The 18,531-nt window shown below is 40.9% G+C and overlaps 1 protein-coding gene across 4 annotated transcripts in view; it reads left to right on the top strand.

The window, feature by feature from the left end:
- Positions 1-18,279, top strand: part of SLIT2 (slit guidance ligand 2) — a 360,466-nt gene extending 342,187 nt beyond the window's left edge. For all 4 annotated transcript variants that reach the window (XM_044225917.1, XM_044225915.1, XM_044225916.1 and 1 more), the window contains 5 exons: positions 1,231-1,361; positions 10,255-10,409; positions 14,591-14,882; positions 15,117-15,328; positions 16,443-18,279. In XM_044225917.1, the coding sequence (XP_044081852.1) occupies positions 1,231-1,361; positions 10,255-10,409; positions 14,591-14,882; positions 15,117-15,328; positions 16,443-16,684 (1,032 nt within the window). In that variant the 3' untranslated portion in view covers positions 16,685-18,279. The remainder of the gene's footprint in view (positions 1-1,230; positions 1,362-10,254; positions 10,410-14,590; positions 14,883-15,116; positions 15,329-16,442) is intronic.
- Positions 18,280-18,531: the final 252 nt, after the last annotated feature.

The raw sequence follows: 18,531 nt of genomic DNA, 5'->3' as shown, positions 1-18,531 counted from the left end.
AGTAAATGGGAACCAGGTATTTTTATTCACTACTTGATTACGAAATAGAGAAAAAGGAGAGAGAGAAGAACAAAACATGTATTGTGCTCTAGTGAAGGCATTTTATTTATTTTTAGGACTCCAAGTTCAGGGTCTTTTCTTAGAAAAGCTGCAGGTGAGGAGAGCATGGGTGACATCACACACCTTGATAAAATATTCAGCGAGTGCCTTTTAATCCCTTACCTCAAAACCTTTAAGAGGCAACATGAGAGTGCCTAGTGGCTAAGTTGGTTAAGTGTCTGCCTTTGGCTCAGGTCATGATCCCAGGGTCCTGGGATGGAGCCCTACATCAGGCTTCCTGCTCAGCAGGGATCCTGTTTCTCCCTCTGTCCACCCCCCAGCTTTTGTTCTCTCTCTGGTTCATTCTCTTTCTTTCTCAAATAAATAAAAAAAAAAAAAAAAAAAGAAGTGACATGAAATGAACAAACTCAAATGTTATCGTAAGACTTTCAACCACATCACCTTGTCCCTTTGAGCAAGTCAGTCAGACCCTCGCGGAACAGGTGAGACTAGATGAGGATTTATGACTCGAGGACACATGGGGCACACTGGGGCTGCGTTGTTTATCTGATAAGAAAAATATTTTAATGTATTTTGAATTCAAATGACTTTAGCTGATTTCCAAAAGATGTCGCTCCTTATTTGGCTTATCCTGACACTCCAGTGAGGGCAGGTGCCCTTCCAGCCCTGAGGAAGTCAAGCAGGCTTTCTTTAAAAAGCTCTTCTCCCTCTCTTCTAGCCTTTACCTTACTGGACTGTTACAAGAAGTACCTAGTGGGGTTCAGGCATAAGACCAAATTGGTTCTTTAAAAGCACAAAAAGGCCAAAAAGCAAGAGGAAAAAAAAAACAAAAACGGATTTTTTTCCCATTTGTGCCCTGTGAAGAATAGGAGCAAAAAGACCAAGTGAATGAAAACCTCCAGCAGAGAAAGTTTTAAGTATGTCCTATGGTGTTGACTTAAGTGTTACTGGTTTTAATTAATTCTTTACAAATTTATTTGCATCATAATAATTTAGGAGCAGGTGACCTTCCAAGTCATCACTTCCATGTGCCTTGCACTATTACTTTCTCACAGCCATGAGGAAAAAATAAGCTGTAGAAAAAATTGCACTGAGCAGTCTTGCTTCTTTTTGGTGACGTACGTGCGGATGACTGTGCCTCCTACTAATGTCAGGGTTCCTTCCTACCAGATTGCCACAGATGAAGACAGCGGGATCCTCCTGTATAAGGGTGACAAGGACCATATTGCCGTTGAACTGTACCGGGGACGGGTCCGTGCTAGCTACGACACCGGCTCGCACCCGGCTTCTGCCATTTACAGGTGAAGGTCTCTCCGTTACTGGTAAAGGTGAAAACAGTGGTTCAGTGAAAAGCTGTTACTTCTCTATTATGCTGTCATGGTGAGCGGAGGGAATAATTGGGCCACGGCAGCCGTTATGATAAGTGCATTACTTAGGAGCCTGGCAGGAACAGATGTCATGCTCAAATTGGATGATGGAGGAGAGATTCTCAAGGGGACTTCTTATAAAGATTGTTAGAGAGCACACAGTAACTGGGGGCCAGTAAAGAGGGATATAGCTACTCCCCCCTATGCTTGAAGGGATGAGTGGGGACAGCAGTTACAGAAATCCATGCTCAAAATTGGACTGGTAGCTCAGACTGCCTGGCAGCAGCTGTGACCTTCAATGAAAGGATGAAGTCAGTCCTCAGAGAAAGCACCAGGGTTTTAAATATCCAACCTCGCTCTTCTTCTGCCCGACAATCCCCAACCCTGGCTCCCCCTTTGACCAAATCGGATTCCAGGAAAGAAGGAATCTACTGATGACAATAATAGAGTTTGTTCGTGAGCCTCCCAGGGCTGAGAGCAGGGTAAAGACGGGTGGAGGAGAGTAGCTCTAGAGAAGAAAAGGCAAGATACTCAACACAATAGGCCATTGAACATTACCTTTCATGCAAGGCATATTTACTGAGCACTAGCTATGTGCCAGGCTCGGATCCAAGCTTTAAAGAACAAAGCCCTTTCTCTTAGGGAGATTACACAGAAGATATCAATGTACACATACAATAAGAGATTGGTAATGTTATTTAATTCGTAAGTGTTCTAATAATGTAATGAGATTGATGATATTTTGTAGTTATGAAAGAATTGGTATTCATGGGGCATAAGTCTTGCTGGAAATGTGCTTTTTGCCTAATATTTACCTTCCAAGGCCTCTGTTGGATCTCAACACCGATTCACTATAGTCTTACAGACAAGTTACCTAGTCTACTTATCCACATGTAGAAATTAAATGCCACCAGTTAAAACAAGGTCACAAAGTCATACACAGTTTCTTTTCAGGAAGGTAGCTTAAATGAACTAATCAGGGTAGTTACCAGACAAAAATATGTTCTCATCATTTGACTCTTGAAAAGGTCTAACTTTTTAAAGTTACATTATAACTTCTATTATAAACAGCTTTGAGGTTGGTAACATAATAGCGTTTGTGTCTGGAGTGAACTAAAAACAAACTTTTGTCAAAACAGGGCCAGACTTCATCCACCCAGTTCTCCCTGAGTGTTGCCATGGGAAAATGTGGGCCCCGGTTTTAATAGAACTCTTATTTTTCAAGGAAAGGCATAAATCTGGATTTTTTTTTTAAATATAAAGTATCCTTAAAGTATTGATTCACTTTTTTTTCTTTCTTTTCTTTTTTTTTCTTTTTTTTTTTTTTTTTAATACCATATGTGGTGAACAAATGCATCTGTAAGCCAACCATGATTGGCAACAAATTTTGGGCATTGATTGGGACATTAAGTTGGAGAAACTGGCCTCTATATTTTTGACATGTGTTTTGATGAGCTTCAAAAGCCTTCATACCCTATTTGAACCTTCATAACAATTCCTGGAAAGTAGATGCCAATTGTAGCCAGGAATGGAATTCAGTGAATCTTTCTGGTGGTGAGCTAACCCACTTGGGAATATTTAGAGTATACAAACAAATGCATAATTACTGGTTTCCAAAGGGAATACGAATTTCATCTCCAAATGGCAATAAATTAATGCCAACATTTTAGATATTGTTAGGCCTTAAATTATGTAGGCTCAGTTTGTTTCAGCCCATCAGAAAGTTTCAGAATATTGTTTTTGTTCTTCATTTTTTTTTTAATTTTCTCTTTTGTTCTAGTGTATGCTACGAAAGAGCATAGAACTCTCAGAAGCAATAGTGAAGTTTCTTGAGATTGGCTTATTAAAGTTAGTGTTCACTTAAAATATATTTAAAATGTTTCTAGATATGTTGTAGAAACCCATGTGATTATATCATAATGAGAATTTTACCATAAAGAACTTTGAGTTTATATTCTTACTATTTTTGCCTAACAAATAGTAGAGCATACCCTGGGACATTTACCAAAAAAAGAATAATTTCACATGGTACACTTTTCATTGTGAACCAGAAGTCCACTTCTCTGCTTGTAGATCATGTAATGGAGACACTTATTGTGAGGTCCAAGAAAAGCAGTTTTCATTTAACTCTTTTTTTTTTTTTTAAGATTTTATTTATTTATTTGACAGAGAGAAATTACAAGTAGATGGAGAGGCAGGCAGAGAGAGAGAGGGAAGCAGGCTCCCCGCTGAGCAGAGAGCCCGATGCGGGACTCGATCCCAGGACCCTGAGATCATGACCTGAGCCGAAGGCAGCGGCTCAACCCACCGAGCCACCCAGGCGCCCCAGTTTTCATTTAACTCTTGCTTTTTGGTTTATGGCATGAAAACCAAGAAAAGTCATCACATTATTTTTAAGTAAAATAAAAGCAGTAATTATGCAGGATTCAGGTAGAGAGATGATTGATAATGGATTATGTATATAATATGAACACATTAGATATATATGAATATATTCATACACCATTATGGAATAGAAAAAATGCTTCTGTAAAGTAGGAACTATAGTGGACAAATTATTTCAGCACACTAGGAGATTTAATATTTGACACATAAAAAAATATAGTGACTGAGAAATCTGTTCTGATCTAGGCTTGGCCAGTTACTAGTGGATAAACTTGGAACAGACACAATATTTCTGTGTCTCAGAAATCCTATCTATAAATAATGATACAACACATACCCAGTGAGATTCCTCTGAGGATGAAATTCCAAACTCAGCTCTGTCCTCACTCCTCTGCTCACATTGTCTTCATTCTCATCTACCTTGTAGCAAGACAGGGAAATTTTCCTGATATCTCTTTATGGAGTATAGCAGAGGACTTGAAAGTGTATCTTCTATCCCCCCACCCCTTTTTTAAATTGTGTTATGTTAGTCACCATACAGTACATCATTAATTTTTGATGTAGTGTTCCAAGATTCATTGTTTACGTTTGACACCCAGTGCTCCGTGCAGTATGTGCCCTCCTTAATACCCACCACCAGGTTCACCCATCCCCCCACTCCCTTCCACTCTAAAACTCTCAGTTTGTTTCCTGGGGTCCACAGTCCCTATCTTCTATCCTTATACCATAACACTAGAAGTACAGATTGTTTACAACGTCTGTAGAGGGCCATTGAAAATAACTATCCAGGCTATAAATACATTTACTCCTTGACCTATGAAATCCCCCTTCTTGGAATTTATGCTATTTTGTACACCTGATACTAAGGTAACATTATGTCAACTAGGCTTTGATTTTTAGAAATTAATTAATGCTTTTAAATGTGGAGGTGAGGTGAACCATCTTACAAAGGGGTAGGAGGACTATACCATGCGTTGAACAGGTTCGTTATCTGGGGAATAGTACAACATCAGGGAACTTTTCCCAGACAGTTGTTAAGTTTGGTTAGCTATATAGCCTCTGGGTTACGTGATTTACAGGTCTACATTAAAAAGAAGAAGAGGAATGGGAAAGAAAATTGAGTCTCATTGGAGAGACAGACAATAGAATCTCCTTGGTCTCATATCCAACACACACGCTCAGCCATTCTTGATACTCTATGGGAAGACAGCACTGTTTACCAGCTTTGGAACTTTGAACAAGTTACTTTATCTCTTTACCACTTCCATTTCTTCCCCTAAGCCATTGGAATCATACCTGTTTTTCACAGGTGGCTGGGAGAATTGGAAGTAATAAACATAGAGCCCCTGTGTTCATGCTAGGCATAGAGTTGGCTCCCAGTAATTGGTGATACTGCTGCTTTATGGCTATTCTTGATGCTAGAAATCCAGATAATGAAGAATAAATGCAGATGTTATTGCCTTCCATGGGACTCTTACTGTATGTTCAAACCTACAAGTCCCTTTTTATGTAGTGCATTTTTATTTAAATGAGGTAATTTGCCTCAAAAGCATTTATTAAAAGGCAACTTGACTTGACCCATCAATCATGTTGTAAAACATCCTTTTGAAAACTTTATGCATGTGCTATTAATACCTTTAATCCCCTTTGACCTCCATTCCTTTAGATTTGAATAGGTAGGCAGGGAAATACCCTATTACCATCCCCACTTCATGGTGGAGTATCCCTATCCAAGAGGTAATCAAAATGAGAACACCAGTTGAATTTGTCTGGTGTCTGACTCCTATTCCATTGCACAGAATATGCCAACAGATACTTTGAATTTTTAAGGTGAAAAGCTAGAGCTCACATAAGTCAAGTGAACTGTTGATCTTTACTGAACCACTGAATTACCTTAAGATTTATGCCTGAGACAGAATGATGAAAATGCCACTGTTGATATGTCCTGCAGAAAGAAAGAAGGAAAATCAGGGACAAGTTAGAGCCCCTCTTCTTCTAAGCCCTGAGTTTTTAACCTTTCTCTGTAGCCAACCACAAGACCTAGTTGAGTAACTGCTTTGTTTTCATACATCTACTTAGAAATGCAAGAAACCCAAATCTCTGCTAATAGGTAAGTGTAGTAAAACTAAATACATAATAATGGTAATAAATTCAATGTACATTCCCAGGGGAAAGGCTCATTGTTAGATGGTTCACTTACAACTCTCCTGAGTCATCCAATACATAGTTCCCTGGGGGAGTAGTGAAAGAAAGTTTATCAATGTTTCTCAGAAACCGAAAGGATATTATGCATAGTGAGTGGATAGGTAGGAATGACCATGATAGACTGGAAAATCGATGATGGCTCGGTTGTATCAAGTAACAACTGGTATGTCAGCCGCTGCTTTTATTTTAAAGGCTATGTAGCCAAAGGATTTCTGGACATCCCCGGTTAATCTCATGTTTTAGAAGGCAGCATGAAACACCGATTTCGGATATTCTTAGTTCTGAGATACTGTCCTCAGGACAGTACACACACTGTCATCTTAAAAAGCAAGGAATCTAAATTAATTGTTGCAATACTTATCTGTCGGAAGAGCATGGTGAGTCCTCATTTAATTGCAGGGAAATATAAATGGAATTAAACTTAGTGATAACTCTGGTCAAGTTCAGGAATGATCAGCTTAGACATTTAAAACTTTGGGTAGGGAGGCACCTGGGTGACTCAGTGGGTTAAGCCTCTGCCTCTGCCTCTGATCTCAGGCTCCTGGGATCAAGTCTGGCTGGCATCGGGTTTTCTGCTCAGCAGAGAATCTGCTTCCCCCTCTCTCTGCCTACTGCTCTGCCTACTAGTGATCTCTCTCTCTCTGTCAAATTAAAAAATAAATTCTTAAAAAATAAAAAAATAAAATTTTGGGAAGGAAAAACATTTAATCAGTCTAAATTTATAATTGGGAAAATAGGATCCAAATCCACCTTTGAAGTCTAAATACCTTTATATGCATTCTCATAACCTTCAAACTCTTATTATAAAATTATTACTTTTTTTTTTACAATTCTCTGATTTCTGGTAAAAATTCCAATTTGTGCAACAATCATATAAGGTTATTTTTTATAGAACTTTATTCTTGGGTTATTTGGGAGAAAAATCACTTATTAAAGGCTTGTTAGTGGTGAGAACACACCTTACTACTTTTCAGGTTTTTTATTGCAAAAGTGATGCATAATAGTTAAAAATATGTAATCTAGAAGAAGAGATCCCAGCTTCAAATCTCATTAGCCACTGGCTGTTCCATGTTGAGTACCATAAGAACCCAACTGTTAGGGCTGTTATGATTCTTAATGAGTTAAGACCCATAAAGTTCTTAGAACACTATCTGGCCTATAGTATGTGCTTTGTGATTCTTTGGTCTTAGTATTTTCATTTCCCTGATGAGGAAAATAAAACAGAGAAAAATGACCTGAGGTCACATTAATCTAATGTCACATTAATCCAATGTCACAGATCTAATGAGACCTAGGACAGGCTGAACAAGATTTGCCTCCTAGCAGTTCCTTCAGGATATGGCTACTGAAAAAATCCAAATTTTTTTAAAAAAATGCATATTTTAGATGTCCTTCCCTAAGTATGCTTGAAGCCTCTTGACTCTGTAACTGTAAACCAGTTAGTATTACTTTTTTTTTTAATATTTTATTTATTTATTTGACAGAGATCACAAGTAGGTAGAGAGGTAGACAGAGAGTGAGAAAGGGAAGCAGGGTCCTCAGCGAGCAGAGAGCCTGATGGTAGGCTCGATCCCAAGATGCTGGGATCATGACCCGAGCCAAAGTCAAAAGCTTTAACCCACTGAGCCACCCAGGCACCCCAAGTATTACGGAAAAAAAAAAGATACATGTTATTCTTGGGGTGCCTGGGTGGCTCAGTCGGTGAAGCATCTGCCTTGGGCTCAGGTCATGATCTTGGGGTCCTGAGATGGAGCCCTGCCTCTGGCTTCCCTGCTCAGTGGGGAGTCTGCTTCTCCCTCTCTCTCTGACCTTCCCTCCCCGCACCCACACTGGTGTTCTCTCTCTCTCTCTCCCCTCTCCTCTCCCTCTCTCCTTCTAATAAATTCATAAAAATCTTAAAAAAAAAACCTGTATGTTATTCTTATCAAATCACCCTTATATTTCACTTACTTAACATGTATACTGAGCATCTACTACTTATCATTGGATAATGATATGTTAAGGATACATTAAGGAATACAGAAAGAATACGTGCTTCCTGTTTTAATGTAGCTTGCTCAGTTGTACTGCATCAAACCACTGTCGTTAGTGATAACATACCAGGATCGATTGCCTAAGACCGATGTGTGACCAAGAACCCACTTTCCAGCACAAATGGCCTTTTCTTGCAAATGTAAAGGAAAAAAAGAAGTCCCATTATTAATATTTACAATTTAGTCAAGGTCCATGTTCACAGAGCAGTCCTGTAAAACCACTGACATGCTGTTTATGTTCACAAAGGAGAAAGCAATTGGTCACCACTCTAGACATATCTTCATTTTAATATTTTACTTAAAACTTCAGTAACTTCAACAAGATATGCTCCCAAAGAAGTTATTTTATTTCTGCCAGTCTTTAGCATTATTTTATAATTTGTACCAAAAATAAAGCTAACTAATATCTTCCTGAAGATACTGAAATAGTATTAGATTATTTATATGATGACAGTGGGTGGTAGTAATGGTGATATTGACATATCACACTTAACTTTGGACTTTCTATATCGGGATGTTTCACCCTGCACTTTTTAAAAAATCATTTCATGCGGACCTCAAATTAATCATCAGAGGAAGACATATTTATTAGCATTAACTGAAGAGAAGACTGAAGTCTGTAAGCAACTCAGTTTGGTCAAACATTTCCTAAATGGTCTAAGGTCACACATTTCATAAAAATGTTCAAATCCAGGTTTATCTGACTCCAAAAGCTGTATGCTTGGCCATTCATTGATAACCCCATCCAGTATCTTCCCTTAGAAGACAACCCTATATAAGACCATGAATAGTAGGTACACAACTTTATTTAGTAAATGATTTTCATGTATATTGTTTCCTCTGTTGGTTTTACTGGTATCAAGTGTTGGGATAATTAAATTTGTACAAGGTGAAAATATTGATTGGCATATCTCACATTTATCATTTAAAAAATATGATATCTGAGATAGGTTATCAAAGATCTTTGGACATGTGGACTCTTACAACCACTTAAGACTGGAAGAACTTCAGATGTATTCACAGTTCTGAAGAATGCTTTATACTGTGGTCAAATCACAAAAACCTTTTTAATCTATGTTGGCAAACAAAGGAATATTTTTAGACACCTGTGCTGAGAAACATACAGAAATGTTAATACACGTTTTTGTTATTTTCAGGCTTTTCCTATTTGCAAATTTAAGTATCAGCACCCAGAAATTTAAGTCATCATTTTATGCAGGGAACACTAGGTATTCACAGTTTCTCTATCACGTGCTTCCATATTTCCAAGTTTGAGCCTTTGTTTCATTCTTCCTAGTCAACATCCCAATATATTAGCTCTTGACCCCAACTTCCATTTTACCATATTTTTGCCTCCATGTGAGAGAGGTAAGTATATCCCTGACATTGTGGTATATGGATCCTGTTTCTTGCATTGGCTCTATGCTCATCTTTGCCTGCTGTTAACACTCCTGTTAGGTTTCCAACCACACTTCAAAACTATATAGTACTTTCCTGCTAATTGCACCCAACTTCATCTTATTTTTAATCCCCATTTTTCATTTACCTCAGTTTCTTAGTCTTTTTGTTTTTATCCATTTTATGAATCTCTATATACTCTCTCAAGTTTTAGAATGACTGTTAGACGTGGTGTTGGAAGAATATGATTGGGTAGTGATTAAATGTACCCATTTCCATTTCTCCCTGTGAAAAAACATACTTAATTTTTTTAATTTTTTTAATTTTTTTTATAAACATATAATATATTTTTATCCCCAGGGGTACAGGTCTGTGAATCGCCAGGTTTACACACTTGACAGCACTCACCATAGCACATACCCTCCCCAATGTCTATAACCCCACCCCCCTTCTCCCAACCCCCCTCCCCCCAGCAACTCTCAGTTTGTTTTCTGAGATTAAGAGCCACTTATGGTTTGTCTCTCTCCCAATCTCATCTTGTTTCATTTATTCTTCTCCTACCCCCTTGACCCCTCATGTTGCATCTGCACTGAAAACATACTTAATTTGTATGCATTCCTAAGAAGTGGAAACTGATTGTATTCCCTGATATATCTTCTATTTTTAAATCAGTTATTGGCCTTGATTTTTATTAAAGTTAGGTAGGCATATCTTTTCCTAAGAAGTGCTTATTGGAATTTATATTTTCACTTATTTGGGTTAATAAAAAAAATTGATGCATCAGCTAAGTTACTTTTTCTTTACAGTGTGGAGACGATCAATGATGGAAACTTTCACATTGTGGAGCTACTTGCCCTGGACCAGAGTCTCTCCCTCTCCGTGGATGGAGGGAGTCCCAAAATCATCACCAACTTATCAAAGCAGTCCACTCTGAATTTTGACTCTCCCCTCTATGTAGGAGGTAAGCTTTGTTCCAAATCCAGTAAGTTCCCAAAACCCTATGATTCTCATCATAGACCAATGCTGAAATTGTTGATCCCTGGTGTCATGGCCATAAACCCATATAGTGATCAGTCATTGAAAGATGGACAACAAGGATAGACAAGAAAGAGCCCTGGATGTGTGTTAAGTGACCTGTTTATGTCTGTCTCAGCCTGTCAATAACCAATGGCATGGTTGAACAGGTTCTTGTGGTTCTTATTGATGATTGCAAAGTGCCCATCAGCAATAGGCATCAGGAAATTTTGAAGAAAAATTAGAAGTTTCTTACTTAGAAGACCTGAAAATTACACAGCACACCTATGGTCACATAGCAAGATCTTAGGGAAAAAGAGAGAGAGTCAGAAGAGTGCATGTGTGAGAGCAAGAACACATGGGCCCAGTTTGCTGCTTTTATTGTGTCATGCTTGAAAGAAAAAGAAAAAAGGTTCTGTCAAATCTTACCATTCCAGATTGTCTGTGCTACCAGTTGCCAACTCATAGATGGTTGGATAATTATCAACAAAAGCAAATGATGAATGAATGAATGAACAAATGAATTAAATGTACAACTTTTGCTGGGGTTACAGGAAGTACTTCTGGTTTGCTAAGACCTTAAGGTGAATGAACAAGACAGAGGGCTGGGAAGGTGGACTAGGGTTTGGGATGATAGAGTGAAGATTCTGGACTTCATTTGTAACCAGCCAGAAGGCAGATGAGGAACAGGTAAAGAACAGAGGTATGGGCCAAGTTCTGAAGGAGCCAGAGGAGAGGACCCACAAAGGAGAGAGCTTTCCTCTGTTGGAGGTGGAGAGGGGAAATAGAAACTGGAGATACAGAATTTCAGTTTTCAGGCCAAGGAGCAAGAAAGTATGTGATGTTGAATTGAGTTATATTGAATTAAATCACATTGGATGGAGGTGATTGACTGATAAAATTAACTCATTTTACACAGCGTTTGCATTAATTTCCTGCAAAATAGTAACGTTGGGATTCTCCATATTTATTATCCTTTTAAAGACTTCCTTGAAAGCATTTTTGGAATTTCCTGAATGTCCAGAGCACTTCTATTTTTTTTTATAATTTTCAGCATTAGAAGATCTTAACATTTTGAAAGAATTTTGGATTTTTTAGAAACCATTAAAAATCTTGGTTCAGTTCCATAAAAACTTACTTAGTACCCACCATGTGCTGGGAACAAGGTTAACATAGGACAAAAGTTACAACGTTGAAAATGAAATATCCCTTCTTTGCCCAGGGGAGTAGGAAAAGCGGGCACGTCTTCAAGGAACCATACATAGTGCATTGGAATAAAAATATTGCATACCAAGTCTGCCCAGCAAGTTAAATGATCTTATTGCTTATTGCTTATTGGAATCACAACTATGAGATGCACTAAAAAACAGAAGCCTCCATTTCTTGCCTGCACTACTGTTATCAACCATTACACCAGGTTGGGTAAAGCAAGTCACAGATAGATATAACTGTGGATTGAGAAAAAAGAAATTATACTCACTGAGCAAATGCAATGTGTCCAACACAATGCTTCTTTGCAGTCTTAATCCTTAGAGACCTAGGTAGTAGGTATGATTTTTTGATTCATGATCCATAAGGAACTTTACAAAACGCAAGGACTTTACAAAACATGTGCAAGTTCACAGAGCCATGAAATAATGGAGACCTCATTTGAGTCCGGGTCTTGGCCCTCTGACCCCAGAACCATCGATCTGCACCACCATTCACTTTTTAACATAGAGCAGAAAGGGAAGCAATCCAGGTTTTGTGACTTTTTGTTTATTTCTGGACTTGTCCTTCACTTGATTTATTGTGCTTTCATCAGAAACCATTTCACTGAACCTTTTAAAACCCCTTTCTGATGCAGTGAGGGGGGTGAGGGGACCCTATGAAATGGGAGTGCTTAGGTCAGAACATTTCTCACGAAAGGTTAAAATTGAAAAATGCCAGTCTTTCTAAGGATATAGGGTCTGGAAGAATCCAGATAGTACCTCTGTCCATCCAGTCCTGAAGGAAGCCACTTCCTGAAGGAAACCTCACTGCCAGAGAACATAGTGGGCCCATTTCCATCCAAATCGAGCGCACTCTCAAGGGTAATTCAAATTAAAAAAAAAAAAAAATACAATGTAATCAAAAGACCCCAACCCTGATATGGATGTGGCAAAGGCTGGAGAACCTGACTTAGCAAAGGAGAGGGAGGTAACTAAGCTCCTCTTTTTCTCCAAGTCTGAAATCAGGCATGTGTGGAAAAAAAAGACCATCCCTGTATGGACTTCAAGTCCACACATTTATGATGAATGGAGGTGATTAAATTAAAACTAATCCCAGAACAAGGAATTTTCTTTCACTTGGGCTTTCCTGGAAATGGTACATTTCAGGTTTTTTGAGCCCACTCTAGAAAGCAACTCCATTCCCAATGCCAAACGGACATAGACTAAAAGTCTAAGGTCATGGAAGTTCAAAGCCAAGACCCATAATTCAGTACTTGCCAATGTGTGACACGGGAACACTTGCATCAAAATCAACCTAGCTGCGCGTTAACATTTAGAGTCCTGCACCCCACTTCTTCTACCAGTTAGAATGTCGAGGTGGGAATAGAATGGGGCCTGGAGAGCCACCTTCTAAACATGGACCTTTGGTGGACCTTATGTGTGACTGACTTGGAAACTGCAGTTCCTGTCCATCCCCTCATGTCACAGATGAGAAGACTCGGCCCCACAATGGTTGGAAATAACTGGCTCATGTGTACACAGACCAACAATAAAGACTTTGACCTTGAGCCTGCCTGGTGGTTTTGTACATCTATCTGTCTGACATTGGTGATGTTGGTGACATTGGCTAGAACCCAAACAGGACTTCTTTGCATAGAGAAGGTGATGCTGCTACAAGGCAGGTCCCAGCCAGTGCTGAGGGTCAGGTCTTTAGAAACCAATCAGTCCTCTGGAGAGTGAGAAGGAAGTCTTCCCCAGCCTGTACCCTCCAGCCAGTAGCTCAGAGCCCAGGCAGAGTGAGGGTGTGAGTGCCAGGGGGATCATCAGCCACCCTGAAGGCCTCTGGCTCCCTCCCCTTACCCCACTGCAATCTGGACGGCTGCCTCAGGTAGGATCCCATCCAGGAACTATTTCAGAGTCTGGCTTGGGCCGTGGAAAGATTCCTTAGTTTTGCCAAATGAAGGTTACCAGATGACTGTCACCAGTGGAACATATATATGCAAAGCCTGCAAATTCTGTTTTTGGAGGAATTTCTTTTGTATTTCTGATTTCTTGGCATATGAAGCCTTCACTCTCAATTAGCAAGAAAATAAAAACAATGCGGACGAAGTGCTGATGTGATAGGAAGCAGGAGCATTTCCCAGATGCAGACCAGCACCACTGGGCTCAGGATGTTGGCGGCGATGAGCCGGGTTTGTTGCCGACTTAGAAGTTGGCAAGGCTGGGGTGAAAGGTCACTGTGAGCCCAGCTCTCACCCCTAAGGCTGGATGGATGGAAATGTGATCCAGAGATTGTGAGGTTCACTCATCAGCTGATCTACAGCATGGTCTTACGGGGTGACACTGAGCATGTCACCCCACCTGTCACTGTGCTTCCTGGAGCTCTGGGCTTCCTGGGCGTGTGTCTGGGTTGAAGAGGTGGGTGGAGAGAGGGGGGAGTCCAGATTTCTCCCCAATTCCTGATCTTGCCTTTGGCTACAATAGGTCTGCTTTGAGGTTTTATATGGATGCCTCCGTGTAAGGTTTTATTTGAAACAAATGTTAAAAATTAAGAGACAGGCTGCCAATGAACTTAGTTCTTTATGTTAGCTTTGCATTAGAATTGCCTGGAGCATCTCCCAAAAATTAAGTCAAAACAAAGAACCACCCATCTCTTCTCCCTTCTCCCTAGCCCCATGCTGCCCAGATAACCTGATGAGGTAGGTCTGGGCGGAGGTTCCAAGCATCAGTTGTTCTCCAAAGATCTCAGGTGATTCTAACGTGCAGCCAGGTGGAGAACCACAGGCCTGGATGCTGATGATCTGTGGTTGTCCTCAAGGACCCTCACCCTGTCTGCCACCTTGCTGGAAGAGCTCAAAGGGTCGAGGGTGGGGGTGGGGGCAAATTGCTGAGGATCCCCCACAAAGAGCCCACCCACTGACCCCGTATCCCTCCGCAGGCATGCCCGGCAAGAACAACGTGGCTGCGGCCCTGCGCCAGGCCCCCGGGCAGAACGGCACCAGCTTCCATGGCTGCCTCCGCAACCTTTACATCAACAGCGAGCTGCAGGACTTTCGCAAGGTGCCCATGCAGACCGGCATTCTGCCCGGCTGTGAGCCATGCCACAAGAAGGTGTGCGCCCACGGCACATGCCAGCCCAGCAGCCAGTCAGGCTTCACCTGTGAATGTGAGGAAGGCTGGACTGGGCCCCTGTGTGACCAGAGGACCAATGACCCCTGTCTTGGAAATAAGTAAGTTCGAGCTGCTTGGGGGTTACACACAAATACCCCAGCCCTCAAAGCAAAACCCGGGAAGGGAGGGAAGGAGGAAGCAAGGAAGAAGGGAAGGAGACAAGGGCGTGGGGGGAAGAGAGACGGAAGTCAGCCCATTGGCCCATCTCCTTCCTATTCTTTCCATCACCCTTCCAGCATTCTTATCCCCTCTACCTAATTCACGTCCGTTCTTGCCTTCCTCCTGTGCTGTAGATGTGTGCACGGCACCTGCTTGCCCATCAATGCGTTCTCCTACAGCTGTAAGTGTCTGGAGGGCCATGGGGGCGTCCTCTGTGATGAAGAGGAGGATCTGTTTAACCCCTGCCAGGCGATCAAGTGCAAGCATGGGAAATGCAGGCTCTCGGGACTGGGGCAGCCCTACTGTGAATGCAGCAGTGGATACACTGGGGACAGCTGCGATCGAGGTAAGCCGGCCCCTGGGCACCACCCCTTGAAGCAAGAGCTCCCTGCCATCTTTGAAAAGAGAGAAAAAGGGAGACACACACACGTGCACACACACACACACACACACACACACACAGAGGAGTGATATGAGGAATACCAGCCTCTGCGTTGCCTGTAGCTGCTGCTGTTGATTGATTCCCCAGCGATAGGAAGGCACCAGATGTGAAGTGTCCTCAGCCTCCACGGCAGGAACTCAACGTGGCCTTCAGCCGTCTTCTCGCTGCTTGGCGCGCTGTGAAAAATACTGCTTTTTACTTTTTGGTGCAGCACATTAACTTTCTTCCCTTCTTACCTTTACCTGCCGTCCTCATCCATTTGTATTATTTCATATCTGACACAGAGAAGAGGCAGCTCGTAATTCTGCTCTAGGTTTAGGACAATGTCACCTTTGACCTTAGAATCAACTGATTTATCACAGCACAGCGTGCAGGTGAGAGGGATGGAAACGTGCCAACTTGCTGGCCCACCTTTCTCCTTCTCTGCGTGACCAGACTGCGCCTCGCCTCCAGCTGGCAGGCATTTTGTTGCGTGTATCGGAGGGACAAGACAAGAGGAACGTGCCCATGGAAGCGTTTAGTAGATGTCTCTTTTTGAACCAGTTCATACTAGGGTAATTTATGAAGTTAGTGGAATGTTACTTGTATTAAGTCACAGATTGAATGATATTAAACCCCAGGTCTAATAAATTAAATTGCATACTCTCTGAAACGGCTCCCTGTGGTAAACAAAACCAGCTGTTAGTAGTGTAAAAACAGAAGATGTGTATTTTTGCAATAAAGGAAAAGATTTAGGAATCCAATTTTCTTGTCAGTCCAATAGCATAGTATTTATAGTCCACATATATAGCATCCACTTTGCAGAAAATAAAGGCCAAAAAAAAAAAAAAAGTATCTTTCAAGGAACAGCAAGCTGTACCACCAGCCCATTATACGGAATATGAGTGGGACCATGACAACCACGGTTACCCACGGCAGACAAAGGCAGCACCTCTTGGACTGAGCTGTGGATCCACGGTCCCTTTGCAGGACTCACAGGGAATGCCCCGAAAATGCTTGTGCTTCTGTTCTTTTCTAGAAATCTCTTGCCGAGGGGAGCGGATACGAGATTATTACCAAAAGCAGCAAGGCTATGCCGCTTGCCAGACGACCAAGAAGGTGTCCAGGTTGGAATGCAGAGGCGGGTGTGCGGGAGGGCAGTGCTGCGGACCTCTGAGGAGCAAGCGACGGAAATACTCTTTCGAATGCACTGATGGGTCTTCGTTTGTGGACGAGGTCGAGAAGGTGGTGAAGTGTGGCTGTTCCAGGTGCGCCTCCTAAACGCGTCCCTGGCGGCTTGTGTCTTCGGGAGTGTTGTCTACTTCTCGACCACGGTGGACTCATTAATGCTTCATAGTGGAAATATTTGAAATATATTGTAAAATACAAAACAGACTTATTTTTATTATGAGAATAAAGACTTTTTTTTCTGCATTCGGGAAAAAAAAAATGCTTCATACTAATGCTTCCCAGATGCGAGAGAAGTAGGAAGAGATACCCGGAGCCCTCGGCACACGGAGGGGAAGTGCTGCGACTCAAATTCATCTTTGCAACATGCTGAAGACAAGCAGAAGCACAGAGACGAGGGAGAGCCAAGCTACTGTGTGCTGTCGTGACATCATCACCCAGCCCCTAACCCCCGCCCCCCCACTCCCCCCACCTCTCCACCCCTGGGCCCTCATTCCCATCTCTTCGGTTCCCGGTTCCCGAGGACACACCAGGCACCTGTGTGTGGTTGAGGATGCGAGGCGGAGGAGTGGAACGCGAGAATTCACAGAAAACACAGTTGAGGCATATTTGGTGCAAAACAGTGTCTTGAAGACCTGGATTCTAGTCATGAGAGGGATGGGAAAGCTAACGTAACATGTATCTTCTTTTTAAACTTCAGCATGTTAACAGAAGAAGCACACAAAAGTGTTTATCTACCGTTTTCCAGTATTAATTTTTTGTAATATAAATGATAAAGGAGATGATAAAGAACCAATAGATTATTGATAAATAAATTAGTAATAATATGAATTTTTGTTTCTATGAGTTCTAAACAGCCCTATACAGTATTCAGTTCCAATGAGAAATATTTATTGTATCAAAGGACATTGTACTTAACATTTTAGGCCATTCTTTTACTGTTTCTCAATGCTTTAATATATATTAATTTATAATTGTCCTGATATTTTTGTATATTTTTCAAACTTAAAAATCAGGATTTGGGGGAGGGGGTTTGGGTTTTTTGTTTGTTTGTTTTTTTGTTTTGTTTTTGGCAATAGTACTAACATAGGGTGTTATCTTGGGATAAATATGTGTTGATCGGTTTGTTTACCTTGACATCTGACCACTGGTGTCACTGACCTACTGGCCTCATTCAGGACACCTGCAGAGAGTATGTAAAGTCTGTGTGTGAGACATTCATTGTATAGAAAGAAGGGTCCAGTCCCTCTGCAACATGTCCTCCCAGAACAGAAATGGTGTGTAGCAATCGACACTAGAAAAGTAGGTATTTTACAAATTAATATTTCCTTGACATTTTTTGCCCTTTTATTGGGGGCGGGGTGGGGAGAGAAAAGACTGTAATGTCAAGAACTGTGATTTTTTTTTCCCAAACAATAAAGCTCCTTTATTACCTTAATGTTCCTATGTTAACATGTTTGCTGCTAAATTACAATGTAGAATTGATAATGACTTATAGTGGACTGTGCTCGTCCCTTATTAAAATCCCAGGGTACCCTGTGAAAATGCAGATGTTCCTTTCCAAAAACTTTTTTTTTTACACAGAAAATTAGATGTACATGTATAATTCAGTGTGCTTTGTCTTTCTCCAGACTAATATCAGTTATACTACTGATGTTTGTAAATTAAACAGATATTTACTTCACTAACAGCTTGGTGATTTTCTTAGAAATTACAATATATTTATAGCCTACTCCTTAAGAATCTCTTAAAGTGATACAGAATGGATAAGGAAGAAAAACTGTATTCTGTTGTTGACATAAACTGTTTTATGATTAGCATATTATCAGATCAGGGACTTTGGAATGGCCACATGAAAGGGATGGGTAGAAGAACACATCCTTTGCTATGGAAAAAGTACATAGTCAACTAATTTCTTCCACAAAAATTACAAGGTGAAG

Source organism: Neovison vison, chromosome 11 (assembly GCF_020171115.1).
Source record: "Neovison vison isolate M4711 chromosome 11, ASM_NN_V1, whole genome shotgun sequence".
Lineage (NCBI taxonomy): Eukaryota > Metazoa > Chordata > Mammalia > Carnivora > Mustelidae > Neogale > Neogale vison.
The sequence above is the reverse complement of the archived record's forward strand: the minus strand, read 5'-3'. Positions and strand labels throughout refer to the sequence as shown.